Source organism: Cryptomeria japonica, chromosome 9 (genome assembly GCF_030272615.1).
Source record: "Cryptomeria japonica chromosome 9, Sugi_1.0, whole genome shotgun sequence".
Lineage (NCBI taxonomy): Eukaryota > Viridiplantae > Streptophyta > Pinopsida > Cupressales > Cupressaceae > Cryptomeria > Cryptomeria japonica.
The window spans coordinates 670,033,156-670,052,380 of NC_081413.1; the positions used below are offsets into that span (position 1 = coordinate 670,033,156).

General features: G+C 35.5%; 1 protein-coding gene across 1 annotated transcript; it reads right to left on the reverse strand.

Moving 5' to 3' along the window:
* Nucleotides 1–13,294: 13,294 nt before the first annotated feature.
* Nucleotides 13,295–18,334, reverse strand: LOC131033848 (lipase-like PAD4). The gene is made up of 4 exons (XM_057965144.2): nt 18,095–18,334; nt 17,447–17,768; nt 14,933–15,700; nt 13,295–14,437 (listed from the first exon to the last, which is right to left on the reverse strand). The coding sequence occupies exons 1-4, from the start codon at nt 18,118–18,120 to the stop codon at nt 13,619–13,621; spliced, it is 1,935 nt and encodes a 644-aa protein (XP_057821127.1). The 5' UTR covers nt 18,121–18,334; the 3' UTR covers nt 13,295–13,618.
* Nucleotides 18,335–19,225: the final 891 nt, after the last annotated feature.

The following is a 19,225-nucleotide window of genomic DNA, read 5'->3' on the forward strand; positions in this document are numbered from 1 at the left end:
ATGCTCAGCAGGAAGGAATAGATTTTGGAGAAACATTCGCACTAGTAGCTAGATTAGAATCAATCAGAATTTTTCTTGCATACTCTTGCTATAAAAAATTTAAAGTTTACCAGATGGATGTCAAAACTGCCTTTTTGAATGGTTATCTTGATGAAGAAGTTTATATGGAACAGCCGGAAGGTTTTGAAGTTGCAGACAAACCTAATTGTGTATACAGATTAAAGAAAGCACTCTATGGCCTTAAACAGGCTCCAAGAGCTTGGTACTCTAGACTGGATAATCATCTTAGAGCAAACGGATTCACTAGAGGTGTTGTAGATAGCAACTTATATGTTAAAATTGAAGGTAATGATATCCTAGTAGTTGTGATATATGTGGATGATATCATTTTTGGCTGTAATAATGACTCTTTATCCAAAAAGTTCTCTAAAATCATGGAATCTGAGTTTGAAATGTCTATGTTTGGAGAACTGAATTTCTTTCTTGGTCTTCAAGTGTTACAACTTCAGCAAGGTATCTTCTTGTCACAAACCAAATATGCCAAAGAAATGATTAGAAAATTTAATATGGCAGATTGTAAACCAGTCAGCACTCCAATGGAAATAGGTTGTAAATTGACCAAATCTGATGACTCACCTGCAGTAAATCAATCTGAGTACAGGTCAATGATAGGAAGTCTATTATATTTAACTGCATCTCGACCAGATTTAATGTTTGCAGTATGTCTAGTCTCTCGCTTTCGATCTGCACCTAAACAATCTCATTTGAATGCTGTAAAACGAATCTTTAGATATGTTCAAGGCACACTAGATTATGGTCTTTGGTATCCCCGTAATAATGACTTCACTCTTGTTGGCTTCACTGATTCTGATTGGGCCGGTTGTCTAGATGATCGTAAAAGCACCAGTGGAGCTGCCTTCTTTCTTGGTGATTGTCTTGTTGCTTGGCACAGTAAAAAGCAAGATTGTGTCACTTTGTCCACCGCAGAGTCAAAATATATAGCAGCCACTGCATGTTGCACACAACTGATATGGATGTCTCATCAAATTACTGATATGGGCATTTCTACTATTAAGCCCATTTCAATCTATTGTGACAATACTAGTGCAATTAATCTTTCAAAAAATCTTATTATGCACTCTCGCACTAAACATGTTGCCATTAAACTCCATTTTCTACGAGATCAGGTGTTGGCTAATGAGTTTCAATTAGTGTTTGTTCCTTCACAAGCCCAAGTTGCTGATATTTTTACAAAAGCCTTGTCTAAAGAAGTCTTTGAACGGTTAAGGGATAGATTGGGAGTGTTTTCTCAATCTGCTCTTGTCTCCACCTAAAGAATACTTTGAGGGGGAGTGTTGCTCTGTTGATTTTTCCTTCCTTTTGTCCTTGTGTTGTAAAAAAAAAAAAAAAAAAAAGGGGGAGAAATTGGTATTCAGTTTCATATTGGTATTCAGTGCAACAGTGAGTGACATGGTATTCATATTAGTTTCATATTGGTATTCAGTTTCATATTGGTATTCAGTGCAATAGTGAGTGACATGGTATTCATATTAGTATTCAGTACATTCAGTGCAACAGTGAACAGTGACATTGGTATTTCATTTTTGACAGTGACATTGGATATTGGCATTACAGACTTGGCATTTCATTGGCATTGGCATTGGCATTACAGACTTGGCATTTTATTGGCATTGGCATTGGCATTTTTGATATTACAGTGACAATTGACTTTTCAGGCATTGGAATTTCATTACAGTGGCATAGGCATTTTTATTGGGGTATTACAGTTTGGTATTCTTGTTTGATACAGATCAGATTGGGAGTTCATTATTCTGACAGTATTTATTCTTTACAGAATTGCATATTACAGGTTCAGAGGATGTTGTTTTTCCTTACAGGTTTGCATATGACAAGGTTCAGTATTGATTGTATATATTGCATTTGTTGACAGTGGAATTCCTTACATTGATTTTGGTCCTTTCAGTTGATGACATATTTCATGGCAATGATGGTTTAAGTTTTTTTTTCTTTTTTTGCCATCAAGGACAAAGGGGGAGTTTGTTGCTCTTTGGTACTTTTGTCCTCGATGACAAGAAAGTAAAAAGGAAGCTGTGTTGGTTAAGTTTTATATTTTTAATAAACATGTGGTTATTTGTTTAAAAAGTCCTTCTCATGGGCCAGTTTAGTGACACGGACACAATGTCTTGGCTGACGTGTTATATGTTTAAATCATCTTTCTCTCGAGCCTGACGGGTGACACGGATACAGTAAATAACCTGACTTGGCATTTATTGAAACAGCATCTTTGGTTTAAATTTATCTACGGACAAACAGCATATACTTAAAAATACATTTTTTTGTGACCGACATATTAAAAGGTTTTCGGGAGATGTTTTGGGTTTCATTTTGTTTATGAACTTGTTTGGAGTCCGTCACAAACCCTAACGCCATGAGAGACGCAGCTGCCGTAGTAGCTAAGGAGCTCGAATCAGGTTGTTCAGTTAAAAAGAATGAAGCAAAAATGGTCTTAACCGAGAGCTTAATGGTTGGCTGGTTAGTTTGTTTGGTTAGTTTGCGTTTAACAAGTATTTTTCTTGATCACGTGATTAAAAAATTCAGATTTTTGTTTCGAATCAAGTCTTTTTCAGTTATGCAAAATGAAAATAAGGAAAATGTTCATGCTTTATTTTTGTTTTTCATGACTGGGAAATCAAGCATCTTCAGTTTCTTCCCTTTCCGTTGCACAGTTAAAAACGGTTATTTGTTTTTCAGTTTGCAATTCCTGTAAGGTTTTGGTAACCCTATACGAGGGTTATTCTGGAAGAACATTTGGTGTGTTGTTTGGATATAAAACAGTTTTATACAGAACAGTTTTAGATGAGGAAAAACAGAGAAAGGAGTGTGAATAAAGTGAATGACATAGCATTTGTTAAAAAGAAAAGAAGTGTTGTAGTTTACCAGAGATAGTCGAGGGTTTTGAGAATCAATACTCTGTTTTGTTGCAGAGTACATAAGGCTTTATTATTTGAAACTATTTTGTTCAGAGATTGAATTTTTCTCTCTGATAGTGTTGATTTCATCATTGAAGAATATTGTTGCAAAATTTTTAGAAAGTATCATCTGTACAGTCTGGTAAAATATTCTCGCTCCAATCCCTGATGGTTTTGTGACTGCAAGATTTAATTGCATGCATAAAATCACCAGTGGCTGTAGCTCGAGTTGAAATATTTATTGGATAAGAAGAGGGGTTGGTGCTCCTTGAGGCCTTGTGGTTTCTAAAACTTGTGAACTGAGTTGGTGCTCTTTGAATTAATATAAGGGATCTTACCGAGTGGTTTTTCTACCCCAGGAGGGTTTTCCACTCATGAAAACAATGGTGTTATGTGCATTGTCTTATTTCATTTTGTTTTACTAGTTCATGCTCTGATACGTCATATCTTTAGTTCATACTCTGATTTGTTGAGTTTATGTAATGCAATATTTGATGTACTCATTTAGATGTTTCATGTTTGTTTAAAAGATTCAATACCATTCTTATGTTTGAAAAGTCTGAATCAAGTGTTTCAGTTGGTTCTATTGTATATTTCATGCTTCATTAATGTATTTCATCAAGGTGTTAAGTCTCAGTCATCTGTGCATATTGTGAGTTAAAATTGCCAAGTTCATAAAAGTATATCTTGTTAAAATTTGTAACACTTTGATTCACCCCCCCCTCTCAGAGTGTTTCCACTTCCAACAGGGTGTATGAAGGAAAAGGAAGTTATGCAGGTGCCTTGTACAACCATGAAATAAAGCGCAGGTACACCTAAAAAACTATTCCTCTCTATTGTCTTTGGATGCCCATTGGCTGTAAATAGTAAAAAATATATTGCTATCAAATGTTTTCAATTATTATATTCTCCTTTTCATCTCTCATATACGAGAGTTAAGATTGTTGTCATATAAGAGAGTAGAGTTAAGTTTTTTCTATTGTGCTTGCATGTTGTTCCACCTAAGCAGATATACCTCAAAAAAGCTTGAAAGCTGGAAGTTGGCACTCCATAAAGCTTCTTTATTCACTGGCGAAACCATTATTAATGAGGGGTAAGTAAAAAATAATCTTTCTCCTTCATTTAACTTATTAGATCTTTTTATTCATTGATCAAAGACGCATACATCTCCCAACCTAACTGTCCTACCTAAGAAAAATAGAGCACAACAATAGCTTTAGCCTTGTTATCTTCCCCTTACCCACAACATCATTCTTAAACCCTCGATAGAACATTCAATTTATTACTTCTAAATTTTAACATTCAATTTATTACTTCTAAATTTTAACTACTTTGTCATACCTTCCACGCACCAATCTAGTGCCCTTATTGGTGTGCATGCAATCCCAACTCTCTAGAATGAATCTATGTTTAATGCAATTTGAAATTTGCCCCTGTTTGTTCCGTTTATTTAATGGTGTTCCACCTGTTGATTGTCCAGTGACGAGGAGAAGGCGGTGATGAAAGTGGTGAATCGTGTATTAAAAGAATTAAAGGAGGAAGTGCCATCAGGTGTTGCCAGAGGTCCTGTGGGTTTAATTGAAGCTAAACAAGACTCTCACAACATTGCACTTAAGCTATTTTTTGGGGGCATCCTCCAATTTTATATTGGATACGACACCATTCTATTGTTTTTCCTTATTTCTTGGCTTTTTGTTTTGAGTATAATCTTCTTGTTGTGGCGGTGGAGCCCAGGAAAATGGGTGCGAAGGCTGAACCATTTATTGTTCCTCCTAAGCTAGAAAAGTATATTGTAATGGCAGAGGAGGAGGAGATTTGGAGGTAGGCAAAATGCAAAAGCACGCTAAACAGAAATCACAGCTACACAGAAATCACATGCAACCATTGTAGAGCAAAGGAATGCTATTTAGATGTGTACGGTTTACTTGTAACTTGCATCTATCATGCCAAGCTCTATAAAATTCAGCTAGACAATGCTAAATGTTTAGTTCATAAACCTCACAGGACAAGTCTTTCCCTTGTGAACCCTCTGATAGTGAAATGATTCTCCAAGCACTAGAGCAGAAACTAAGACTTGTGTACTATAAAATTTTTACTTCAGAATTTTGCGAAAAAAAATTAAGTCTTGTGTAACTAATTATTGTTTCATTCAACTTATTGAACCATGTATATATATGACATCTACAAAGTGTACATGATAAAAAAAAATTCACTCCTCCACACTTAATTCTCAATCATGTTGGCATGATTGATAGCCATACTCATGAAAAAATATGTGACACGGGTAATTCAAAAAACCATGAAATACATTTGACTTACAAGAAAATGATTTTTTTTTGAAAGAAACTACAGATTTTTTAAGCATATATGCCCAAACATGCAATTTATAAATGCAATCCTTCTATTTATTTTGTTAACATGTGAAATCTGATTATTATTCTATTCATATTCTAACCTGCAAAATGCCAATATCAAAAATTTCTGAATTAAAAGCATTGATAAGATTTAAAAATTCAGGGCATGGTCCCAGAGTATAAACATGTGGCATTTTAATACAACAGATCTGTAGTAACGTAAACATAAATTGTTTTCCCCTCATGTGTGCTACTATGAGCTTTCACCAATCATATGGAGAAGGAAATGAAAAGCTTGTGTTAAATTACAACCACATCTGGTAGAGATGAAGTTAACTGTATATTTGAACAAAAAGAGCAGGACCTACGAAAGTATACAAACAATTTCATAGCCATGAACAGAATAATTAATTTACAAGCAGAAAACAAACTCGCAATAAGCATTCAATCTGACAAATTTAGTGTAAAATTGATTCTTATTCTCACTAAATTGAACAGAACTTTGAAATCCAATAGTTCAAACTTCAAAGCATAGACTGTTTATTTTCTAACTTAAATACTCTTTTCAACTCTCTAATTTAATATGCACAAATGGAATGACTTAAACTTTTTATTACTTTTGTTATATGCCTTTTAAAATTTATAATGAAAAATATAATTGAAGAGGCATGAATGAAAATAGCAAAGCCTGTTTCAATAAACACAAATGGGCACATGTTTCGTGATATTTTAAAATACCAAGAGAAAAAATTAACTAAGAAAAGAATATAAAACTAACTCACAAAAAATGTAGATGTAGATAACGAACATATAGCTGTTTCCTCTAAATCAATTGTATCAAATATGTTAGATTCAGTTTTTTTCAATAAATTTGAGAAATATGACCATGGTTTCAGACCTGGATAAAGTTGGAATGCTTTATTACCAATATTGATGGAATTACGATTTGCTAGTTTACATATGAACACAGAAATGAAGTTGTGTAATCTATAGGAATTCATAAATACCAAGAATATTTACAATTGTATGTAGTCCAAATTTATTCAAATAAATCATTGTTCACTTTCAAGGAATGATGGGAAAATTGACATGAGTGAGAATATAAAATACAAAATAAATCATGTCAATTAATATTCTATTGAGCAACCTGACAATAAAGAGGGGTAAAAATTTATTCAAAGCAAAAGAAATACATCAAAAGAAGGCAAAGAGCCTAGAAAAGAGAAGATTACAAAGACTTGTCATGATCAAGAAGTTGATCCAACTGATGAGCCAAATTTGAAGAAAGTTGACCCCTATCCTCAAAAGACCAACCCTCCATAAAGAAAGAAGCTCACTTAGCAAGACAATTAGCCACCCCATTTCATTCCCTGGGAATATGATTCAAAGTGATAGACTCAAAGGAGTTACAAAACAAAAGAATATGCTGAATAACCAACTATAACTACCAACTAACACCATCAAACTTCTACTAACAAAGTCACCACAACCGGGGAGTCTGATTCTACAACAATTCGTTACCAATGAATAGAACAACAATGCCTCATTGCAACCAAAATAGCAAGAGCCTCCATTTAATTATTCGTGTGAAAACCTTTGTAGATAGAAAACTGAAACTGGACTTGCCCCGAGCTATTATGCCCCACTCCACCAATACTAGCATGTCCAAGATTACCCCTGGAAGAACCATTAGTATTAATTTTCAAAACACCAAGAGGAGGTGGGCTCCAATGGCCCACTCTAGAAATTCTCCATAAAGGATGACAACACCTATTTCTCATAAGTTGTCGAGTCGTTTGCACTCTCAGACCAGGAAGAGAAAAATTAAAGTGGTTACATATGTCAAACTTCCCAGGAGCCACTCCCTCAGCAAGGTCACAACATCTTGGAAAATCTGGCGATTTCTCTCTAACCAGATGTGCCAAATAATATAAGCGGGACCTAAGGACTAGACAACCTGAAGAAAAGGAGTACAAACAAGAGCATGGCCCCAATGGTCCCAAAACTCAACCAGAGAAGAAGCATGCCAATAGGTATGGTTCCAAGAGTCCCACCAAAAGTGTCAAATCCTCCTAGAGAATGAGCACTGAAAGAAAAGGTAGGAGACATTCTCCTCACTATTACAACAAAGAGCACACCTCGAAGGCCCACAAAAACCCCATTTACACAAGTTATCTCAAGTAAGACATTGATTCTGAACCACCAACCATAGGAAAAAATTACATTTAGGCCAAGAAAAATGATTCCAAACATATTTCCATTAAGGCACCTCTTCACCACCATAAATTTGATGAATAAACTTCCTATAGCCAACAGCAACTGAATACTTCCCAGATGACTCACTACCCCATATTAATATATCCGATCCCTCAAAGGAATTACAGCTCCGGGAAGCAAGAATATGGACCAACTCTTGCTAAAACTCCTCAGAACCCTTAGGCGGCCACTCACTAGTCCACCCTTCCATCTATAACCAAAAGCAGGCCAAATTTTTTGAATTGTCTTATAATGTCCTACCAAAGTCCACCCAACAACCACAAGACTGTCATAAAGAGACTGTAAATAAGGATACATAGAAAGAATCGGAGGATTACCATCCAAGAAATCCAACCAAAAAAGAGCCTTTGAGCCCTTGTTACAAATCCAAAAGAGATCCTCTTTAATCAGTTACGCCCCAATTTTCAAAGTATGCCAAATCACAGAGCGTCTACCCTCCAGCTAGTAGCAAGGAACATTCCAATCATGAATGGTCCCCAAATACTTATGATTAAGGATACAAGCCCACACTTGATGTTGATTGGTACACCACCTCTAGTATAGTTTTGCCACTAGAACCTGACTATGTAAAACCAATGAACGAAGACCAAGGCCACCCTCAGTTTTAGGTCGGCATACAAAATCCCACTTAAGCAAACTCCACTTAAAAGACTGCAAGTGACCACTCCAAAGGAATTAATGAGACAAGGCATTAAATTCCTTAAGGAAATACATTGGAGCATCCTTAACAAAGCCCCTATAAATAGGAAGAGCCTAAATCACATACTGAAGGAGAGTAACATGAGCAGCAGTAGGCAACCACCTATGAGTCCAATGGTTAACCTTCCAAAGAATCTTATCCAACAAATCTTGCAAAAAGGATCTTGGTTGTTGACCAACAACAATAGGAATACCCAAATAGGTGAAAGGAAGAGAACCAATTTGGAACTGTAGAAAATTTGCAATTCTCCTATGGATAATATCAGTGGTATTGAAAAAATAGATTGAAGACTTAGACATCCAACGACTTCCTAAATGACTCAGCTTCTTGAAGGCAAGCAACCCTAATAAGAACTGTATCATCCACAAACTGAAGATGTAAAAGCTTAGGAAATCCAATACCCCAAGTCCACCCCCTGATCAAACCCTAAGAAACCTGAGACTTGAGGAAACGTCCCAAGCCCTCAACCATGATGATAAACAAATAAGGAGAAAGTGAATCACCTTGTCACAAACCCCTTGAAGCACCACATAACTATGAAGGTTGGCCATTGACAAGAACAGAGAAAGAAGCGGAGCTCATGCAGCTCAATACGAAGCCGAATGCTAGATCCTTACTCAAAAAAATCCATTTAACCCTATCATAAGCTTTAGCCATATCCAATTTGATGAACATGCATCTCTCCCAGGACACAACCATAGAATGAATGGCTTCAGAAGCAATAACAACCCCATCCAAATTTCGTGTGCCATCCACAAAACCCCCGTGTTCATCAGAAATCAATGAAGGGAGCCAAAGTTTGAGCATTTCAGCAATCAGTTTAGATAATCTTATACACAACATTGCATAAAGCAATGGGTCTGAAGAAATCCAGCTGCGTAGCGCCCTCTTTCTTGGGGATAAGAACCAGGAAGGTAGAATCAAGGCCCAAAGCATCTACTTATTACTATGAGATTCTTGAAAAACCGCAAGCAGATAAAACTTAATAATATCGCAAAACGCTTTAAAAAATTCTATTGGAAAACCATTTGGGCCAGGTGCTTTACCTTTAGCCATCCCAAAAACAATCTCTTCTATTTCAGAGAGGATCACTAGATGAATGAGAGACTCATTCATCATACGAGTAACTAGAGAAGGGATGCAAGCCAAAATTTGATTCTCTTCCTCAAGAGCTAGGAGCATATCATCAGAAAAAAGTGCAGAATAAAACTAAGTTGCCTCACGCAAAATCACTTGAAGAGAGGTTAAGTGAATGCCTTTTGAATTAACCAAAGAAGAAATAGCATTCATCTGTTGATGGGCCTGGACAAACTTATGGAAAAAGGTTGTATTACGGTCACCTTCTTGAAGCCAGTCAATCTGAGCTTTCTACTTCTAGAAGATCTCCTCATGAAGTTTTGAATCCTCCAAATCCTTTAAGGCCCAAGACTCAACACATCCCAATGCAACAGTAAAACCAAAATCCTGAATTTGGCGAGTAATGCCACCTAGGTACTCTTGAGCTCTTCTTTTCCTATGGGAAAGGTTACCAAAACACAACCTGTTCCATTTTTTAAGTTGGAATTTCACAAACTACAAATTTTTGATAAAAGTATACATAGTCGTACCATAGGTAGGGCCCACATCGCCCCACCATTGAGCCACGAGATCATGAAGAGAATCATCTTGAAGCCACATGAGTTGAAACTCCAAACCATCTAAGAGTCCCTCCAAACCATCTGCATCACTAAAGAAGATCATCCATCACCAATTGGTGAATACACAGTCACTGCTAAGCTCTCACTAAACTGTAATACCGAGATCTCCAAGCACATGATACACCATCTCCCAAATCTGAAAATCATCCAGGTCCACACACATACAAGTGTACTGCTAATCACACCAAGTGAAACCAAGATCTCCAAACCAAGGAAATACACCATGCTACAAGACCCCATAACCGACTATCTAGGTACTCACTTATCATCCATCTTCTCATCTCAAAGCAACCACACCAATGCACAAGTGACCACAAACAAGGCCAACTAACAAGTCTGCATAAACACTAAATCAAACCTCGTGGATATAGACAATTCACATCCAAGTTCTCCCACTATAAACATGTAGGTAAAGATAGCCCACAATATTGCACAACTCATAGATCCATTCACTGAAACATGCAAATTCACTATCACATTAGTGACATGAAAAATGAGATCTCAAAGAGAACAATCATGTAGACAACATGACTCAAGCACAAATTTGATTTGCCAATCATGTCCACATCAAGCACCATAGTCTAGGAATCCATCAAACATCACCATAGAGATATTAAGTGACTAATCATGTACCAAAATCTCCATACAAAGAAAGCATCTCACTTCCTTTCACCATGTACAAAGAATACATGTAGACCTGTAACTATCTCATCTAGTAACACCTCATAGAAACAAGGCCTAGAAAATAGCTCTTCAGTAAATCCACAAAACTGCAAGTTTTTCCTTAACCATATAAAACTTCCAAAACCACTGTGTTCAAGAACACCCATGCACATCCATACCCACTTCATATCTGGAAGACTCAAAAGTCTAAAAACACCAAAAAAGGTTAAACTGGAACAATGGAATTATTATCATAGATGAGCATCACCATAGATTTTGAGTGTAAAATCTATAAATCCTCTAGATCCAAAGAACATAAATCTAAGCCATGCAAGTACAACCATCTAACAGGAAAAGGTAGTTTAGGAACTCTAGGCCCATTTGTAGGCCAACTCCACAACCACCACTAGTACATGCATCCAAGGGAGATAGGTTATTCAAGAAGCTTCTAGATCATCCAACGATCAAATCCATAGCCTCCATGCATTAGGGTTATAACACTATCAAGCAGGAGATCCAAATCAATATCATATTAAACGAGAGATCAATATCATATTAAACGAGAGCACATGATCAACTCCATTAAACTCCTTCACCATCCTTCAAAATACCTATTGTCACCTAAAAAACTAGATCAACTGCAAGACTTCCACTCATCAAAGGATTAAACATCAATCCATTCCTTCAAAACAAATTTCTTCAAGCTTTCCAAGCCAAGAAATATGCATAGAAGAAATACCCAAAGCTGGAAATACCATGAATGCTCACATGCAAGAACCATGTAAATCATGGAACAAAGCTCTGATATCAATTGAAGGGAAATGGGCATCCCAAAAAGACATCTAAGACCAGTATGCACCTCCAGTATCTTGTATCTTCTTCAATACAAATTACAACATATTGATACAAGCACATACTACTATGCCATAAAAGCAGAAACAAACATAGTTGATTTCCCATGATTAAAACCTTAGAGGAAAGTGATTGCAATTTATAGATCTAAGAAAAATTCAACAGCATTATGACATACATATTTAATACTTTAGAAACATGAAACAAGAAAAATGAGATAGAAGAGAGAGCACATATATAGGTGGGGAAAACCCTTTCGAGTAAAAAGCCCCACTCTCCAAAACATCAAGTCAATGTATTATTTAGCAACAAATTACAATACATTTTCAGGCTCTACACCTTTACATGGAGATTTACATCTTGTTCCATCCTGGAGAAAAAACAACAATATAACCCTTGTAAAATGAAATCCTCTCCTCTCTTAAATCAGCTAAGGCATCAACATATGAATAAAGCTCAACACAAAGAGTTAGGTGCCCATAGTTTCAAAAACCATCTTAAACACCTGAGAGGTAAGTTGTGTCATAAACAATATCTTGCTAATCCCATGACATGTTGCTCATAACAACTTCCAAGGCAACAACACCTATCTCATCTATAACGGTCATCTTGCCAAGTACAATGTAAAGACAATATAAAATTTACCATGACCAAGAATGGCAACCTTCCTTACCTCACACCACTTGTACAAGTGAACTCTGCCATAAATGCCAAAAGCTAAAATACAACTCCAATACATAATAGAAGCTGAAAACCAAGACTCTTTAGTCAACACAGGAAATTACCAAATCAATTTCCACCCAAAAATAACATCTTCCAAGTGGGTACCAACTTCCTAGAAAATAAGGAATATGTCATTTCATCACCTGCCATGTAGGATGCCACCTCACCAAGAGTTCCCACAAAGTGAATGACAACTTATGAAGTTTATATCTTAAAATAAATCAATTTGGCATGTTACAACTCTTAAGGTTGAGACACCTTAATACCAACATTATTTCCATCATAAGTCAATTTGATACATGTTTCATGTCATTTATTGTTATGCACCTGAATTTAGAGGAATTCAATGCACGTCATTTCAGTTCAAGGATATATGAGCAAATTCTAATTATCATTTGCACTTCATTTTAGTAGTTTTTCTATTTAAAACACTAAAAGAAATCTAATTGATAACAAAGTCATCTCGATCATTTGTATTGTCAAAAATTATTGTTTTCAATCATTTCCACAACCATAAAGCTAATGGAATCTATGTTGCTAAAGGTGTCTCAAGCTTACATCTCAATACTATATTTAACAAGTTATTACATTTATTTATTACCCTTTTCTTATATACTTAAGAGAGTGTTCCACTTTGAAGTAGCACTTCTAGTCGTGTCAAATACTTTGTAATTTGTGCAAGAAGTTATAAGAATATCAAACATCATTAGGGCATTATAAAATGTGGAACTAGTTATGAAAGCTTTTATGATACATGTAAGAACATAATTATAGGAAGTTGCACTAAAAAGTTGATATTTGATCATCTTTATAATGTATATTATGGCACATCATAAGGCATCTTTGAATAAGGGTAGTGTAAAAAATATCCTAAAATCTATATAATATAATAATAAAAGTCAAATTTATAAAGGATACAAACAAACATAAAAATACGTTATATTTGAATTCATTGTACAATATCAAATATGAATCTATGGATAATTTTTTTCAATTACTTGAATAGCTATTAAATAATCAACAAATAATATATACATTACCAAAACAATTTTTTTTATATTGATCAAAACAAAAGAGAATACAATAAAAATAAATAGTATTAAAGAGTGCTGCTGTAGAGAGAAAGAAAAATGATCACAATGACTGTATATACCAGCTCACCATGCAGACAAATGAACAAATCTGCCAGACGGAACATGACAGCTAAATACATGATAAATATGAGACTACAAAGTAATTAACACTGAAAGAAACACACCATGGAAGCGCAAAGTATAAGAACATTAAAGTGAAGCACCCGTTTGCTCCATTTGAGCCAGAGTATCAGCTATTTTCTATTATCAAGATCCGATAATGGTGGCACTAATTTCTGCCTCCAAAGATAGAGGAGATTGGGGAAGCTTGTTGGTCTTGTGGGCTGAGCTTCTTCCACCATTTCACAAAACTGGATTCTCCCATCACAACCTCATCCACACGCAACTCATTCCTCTCCATCAGTTGCTTCACATAATTCTGGAATTTGTTAACATCTGGATTGTCCTTATTCTGGAGTTTGTTAACATCTGGATTTTCCTTATTCTGGAGTTTGTTAACATCTGGATTTTCCTTTGGAGTACTCATTAACCATGAAATTTCTTCCACACGAGCCCAAAAGCAGGAGTCCTTCGTTATTTGTCCTTGATTCTGAAGGAGAGCCTGCTTCTTGTCTTCAGGTTTTATGTCTGCCAACCACTTCTCAATAGCTTTAAAACGACGAGGCCTTGCATTTTTCATATAATGTCCAGAGTCTTCATGTTTGCCCAGCCTGTAATAATTAGCAATGTCAAAAGGCTCCACTAGAAGCCTGTATTCTGTTGCCATTTCTATCAATTCTTCAATGAATTGAAAGTCATCAGGCACCTGATGAGTCTCCACCATTTCTTCTAACCTGTCATAAAAGGCAACAAGGTTAAGCCTGCTAAGGTTAGCATAAAAATCTGGCTTCTCTTTTTCTTCCTTGAAAGCCACTTCCTTGAAAGCATCATAGTATCCAATATTCATCCTCGCACATCTGTTTCTGTAATCTCTGAGTGTTGCCATATGTCCTCCTTTTTCCAACTTCAACAGTTCTGCCTTTAGTTTGTTGAGATTCTCCATGAGCTTTTCTTCCACCTCCCCTGCAGCTCTCAGGGAAAGTCTCGCCTGCAAAGAAATACAAAGAACAGTTTTCAATATAGATTAATTTAAGAAGCAATTTGTGTACTATCTTTGTAAACACAGGGTGAATATCTGGAAATAATTTTCACTTTTATAAAGTACATAAAATATAAATTAAATATATTACTATTAAATTACTAAATTTCAATAATGATCGGTTTTTTTAAAAGCTCTCTTTAATTTTAATGATGAATTTCAGAAAAAAAATTTACACAATCTAATCTAAAATTTATAAATCAGAATTATAGATTGTGGAAATCTGACATTTGATTACTAAATAAAGTAATAAACATTTTTTTTAATTGAAAACGAGCAGATGAATATCAAATTCTATTTAGTAAGTTGCAATATAAGTAAAATGAAGAATTAAAAAGTTATAAAATATCAAGTAAGATGGCAAATGAGAGGACATTTGATACTGGCTTCAATCTATTTTTCTTTATTTGCAGATAATTAAAAGGTAATTAACAAAAAGCTTACTTGAGTTCCAAGTCCAAGAGCATCTAGTTGGTCTTCCATGGCAGAAGACAATGCACCTTGTGATAAGGGAAGCTTCGAAAGCCCTTCCAAGTTAACAATGCTTGTGTCAGCATGGAAGACTCTACCATACCCAGTATGGTCTGAGACATTAGCCTGATCTTGAGCAGTAAACAATGAATAAAATAGGATGGGCAACACAGCCTCATAGTTTTCAACACAAAGAGCTCCCTTGTCTGAGCAAAACAAATAATACCCAAATGGTCTGTATGGGCTCAACTTTACAGCAGGCTTCAGGCTTGCTATCAACTTGTTTGTGGGTTCCATATTCGCAACAGTGGTGAAATTAACCACTGGACAACCATGATGCAGGACTGTGCGTAAATACATGGGAAAGTCCAAGTCTACAAGAGAGGCTTTATCCATGATTTCGTCAGTACCATCATCATTCATCTGCTTGGCAGACCTCTGCCAGTAAGGCAGCAGAGCTTCCAAAGGTTTAGATACAGATATGCAAGGAGCCAACAGAGTTCTGGCAAAAATATCACACCTTGAAACAACATTGAAGAAACGATCGGCCCACCCCTGCCTACGAACCGCTCTGGCAAGAACTTCATCTCCAATCAGAGGAAAACCAAATGTGGTAGCAAAAACAGGGGCTTCCTTACCCCGTTTCTCCAAAATTGATAGTGTGGCCAAAGTAGCAATTGCACCCCCAATGGAATGGCCTGTAAACAGAACATTTTTTCCGGTACCAAGTGCATCTGCAACCTGCAAGAAAACAAAAAGTAGTTTTATTACTTCCGAGTACAAAACCATTTAATCTAGAAATGAATATACACGGGTAACATCAGACATTGTAAAATCTGTAAATTCAGGTATGGCAATCATATTTGGGAATTAGGACTGGACTAAAATTGTTTCCCCTTCTAAAAACTATATTTTGAGCATTATCTAGAAAGTTTCTCCAATATTAATTGTTTCTGGATTTTTCTGTGTCAATTTGTGTAGTATCAATATTTTGGATCACACTTTATGATCTATTATCAGGATAGAAGAGAGTTAGAGAAGTAGAAACCAGAAACATTGATGAATCGTTTCTACTCCTTTCTGATTTCTACTCTTCTAACTCTCTAAAACATTGATACTAAACAAATCAAATACAGTTAAATCCAAAAATGATTCATGATTATTATTATAGACTGGAAATCTAATGTCCTTAATCCTCCAATATTATTTGCTGGATTTGGTTGACTAGATACATACTACAGATTGTTAGACTACAGACAGACAATAAATTTCTACAATCCATATTAAAAATAATTAGTACTGTTTCTAAATTTAACTAGTCAAATTCTTTTATATCAGAATCTCATGCAATTGAATTCAAAAACATTATTTAGACCATAGTACTGTTCTCTCTAGATGAAGGGATCGACCAATGACTGAAGGGGAGAGTATTAGATTTATATGCTTATGAGTAAGAAGGTAAACAATGCACTCTGCTACAAAGGACTCTCAACTAACGATAGAATATTAGATTAATAGATCTAAGACTGTGAGGACTTTCTTTCTAGTAGTTTCTCCGTTCTCCTTTGCTGGGTTTCGCTGAGTGAATAGACATACTGGACTAAACTATCAATAATCTAAATGGATTTGGACTTGGCTGCCTTTAGGTAGAGTCTGACATCTTTGACTGTCAAGAGACAACCACCCATACCCAACCCATCCAGTTGATCTTTGTTCTCTTAAATAGATCAGACTACTTGGGCAAATGGATAAGACGAAAGACAAAGTTGCACCCAACTATTGGAGCCAAAACCTTTAAGGTTTTTATGTGGAGAGGTAATTGTTTCTTTTTATCCTTCTTGAAAGAGGTATTGAATATAAATTCTGGAGAGTGTAGGGTATATTTGTCTGATTTGTAGTACAGTTAAATGTCTCTTACATAAAATACAAAGTAATTTCATATAACTATAAATCATCTATAGATCATACATTAAAAAAATTATTTGACAAATTGCAATTTTATAAAAAAACTACTCAATTCTTACAGTCTAAAAAATTCATCTGTAAACCCCAAAACAAATTATCAATATCATAACTAAAAAACTCCCGTTTTATTTCCATTTTCATTACTATGTCCCATATTGACCTCTAATTCACTTTTAAATGCCCCTCTAGAAATTTTGACTCACAAATACCCAAATTCTAACGACACAGATACCTATTTTTGATCGACTGTAATTTTTCTCCTAGATAATGCCTAACCTCGACCACAAAGCCTAAGCTTACAGAGCAAGCTACCCACTTTCTATGAACTTTCCACTTATATACTAGGCATCGATGTTAAGCAATTTCTAAAGCTCGCTAGACTGCTAACAACTGCGCATTGTTTCTTAGACATGAATTCAGGCTATATATGTACAGATTGAAAACATATTTACTACATTTTACCTCATTCGTAGTCAAGTCTAACCAATTAACTAGAAAAAAATTACTGATAATGCTACAAACCTGTTGTTGGAGATTGGCGTCCCAAATCTCTATAAATTTCATGAGAGCCTTTCTGTAGACAAGGGCTGGTTCGCGGAGATCCTTTCTTGTAGTCCCATCTACCATGGACGTAAAATAAGAATTGCCCTCGTTGATTTTGCACTCATCAAATTTGGTGTCTGTTTGATGAAAGGCACGGGGATCCAGAGAACCAGAAAAGGCCAGGCAATTTGTGTTATATCCAATATCTCGCCAAACATATCCATTGACACTGTTGTTAGCAGCAAAACTTGCCTTCCTTGCCTCAATCAAACTTGCTTTGAAATTTTCTTGTCCTCCAAACCTGTACTCAACACAAACAAGAACAAATTCAATTCGAACAAATGGGTAACAGTATTCATATGAGATATACCAAGATCTAGAAACCCTTTAGAATGAAATGCTAAGCAGGACTTATCCAAGTATGCATACTTCTTTAGAATGTTGTCTGTGATTATTATAGGCAAAAAAATTCACAGAAAAATTGTTAACAAAGCTAATTTTACTGACAGCAAAATTGAAACTGTATCTATGATCTAAAGAAAACTTGAAGTATCTATCATCTGAAGAAATTTATACAGTGCTGCACAACGTCAACAAATAGAATTAAAAGATCATGAAATTGCTAACCTTGCAAAAATCAGACCCTGAGCCATGAGTGTGAAAATTGGACCAAAAATGCAAACTAGTGCTGCAATTCACACTGCAAACGATTTCCTTTCTCTCTTCACATGATAGTTTGAATGATAACAAACTGTTTATATAGCTGCAGAGGCCGACATGGGTTCCCCAGTGAGCTTGACAAAGGAAGAAATGTGGAAATTCTGTTTGTGCAGAAACTCATTGGCAAGGGGACATGGACAAGTACGTTTAGCCGTGGTTATCAAGATAGTAAAGAATTCTTCCATTAACTTTGGAATTTTAAAAAAGGAAGAAGTCTCAAGGAAATTGAGTGAGATTCTGATGGCTCAAAGATATCAATTACATTCAAATCACGTTGAAACCTATCACAGTCGAATATGTTCTTTCAAGTAAGAAATTGATATCTGTGTTTATGAATATGTTTTTATTTTTGTATTGAAGATGATTTGAATTCAGCACTATCTAGATGTGTCTAGTGTCATAAATATGTTATTTTCTTCAAAATATTTTTAATTACTATGAAATCATAAAATTATGAATTTTTTTCTAGGCTTGTTTTAAGAGCAAATTAATACAGCAATAAGGGAGAGCATTCAATAGTTGTAATAGTAGTTGGTGATTTAATACCCATACTTGTTAAGTTAATACTCATACTTGTTAAGACATATAGGGGATAGGACGCAGTGGTTGTGTACCCTAACTTCGCACTTCTCAAAATCTTACGTGGAAATTTCAAATCACTCCCAGTTTTTTACAATAGCTTACTTGGCAAGTCCCCTGCTTATAACTAAGGTTTCAAGGCCACATCATCAAATATGATGCCACATTAGCATGCTTTTTGCCAAGGTTTCCAAAACAGACCAAAAGAAAGGTGAGACCAATAGTTGTGCAAAAGAGGCCCCCATACTTGTGCAGCTAATGCGGTATCACACAATTGGTTGCTTTTACAACTAAAGGTATATTTCATTCAATTATGGGTAGTCATCATAGCAATAACAATTTTATAGTCACAACTATTGGTGCAATGTTGTCAAAAAAATTGGGCATTAAATCAACAAGTATGGGTATTAACTTAACAAGTATGGGTATTAAATCAACAACTACCATCACAACAATTGA

What these genes read in the sequence shown, in the direction of transcription:
- LOC131033848 (XM_057965144.2), bottom strand. Translation starts at nt 18,120, where the DNA reads ATGGCTCAGGGTCTGATTTTTGCAAG. An exon ending in CAGGGTCTGATTTTTGCAAG is followed by an intron (nt 17,769 to 18,094) that starts GTTAGCAATTTC and finishes TGTTGAGTACAG; the next exon opens with GTTTGGAGGACAAGAAAATT. An exon ending in CTCTTGGACTTGGAACTCAA is followed by an intron (nt 14,438 to 14,932) that starts GTAAGCTTTTTG and finishes ATTTCTTTGCAG; the next exon opens with GCGAGACTTTCCCTGAGAGC.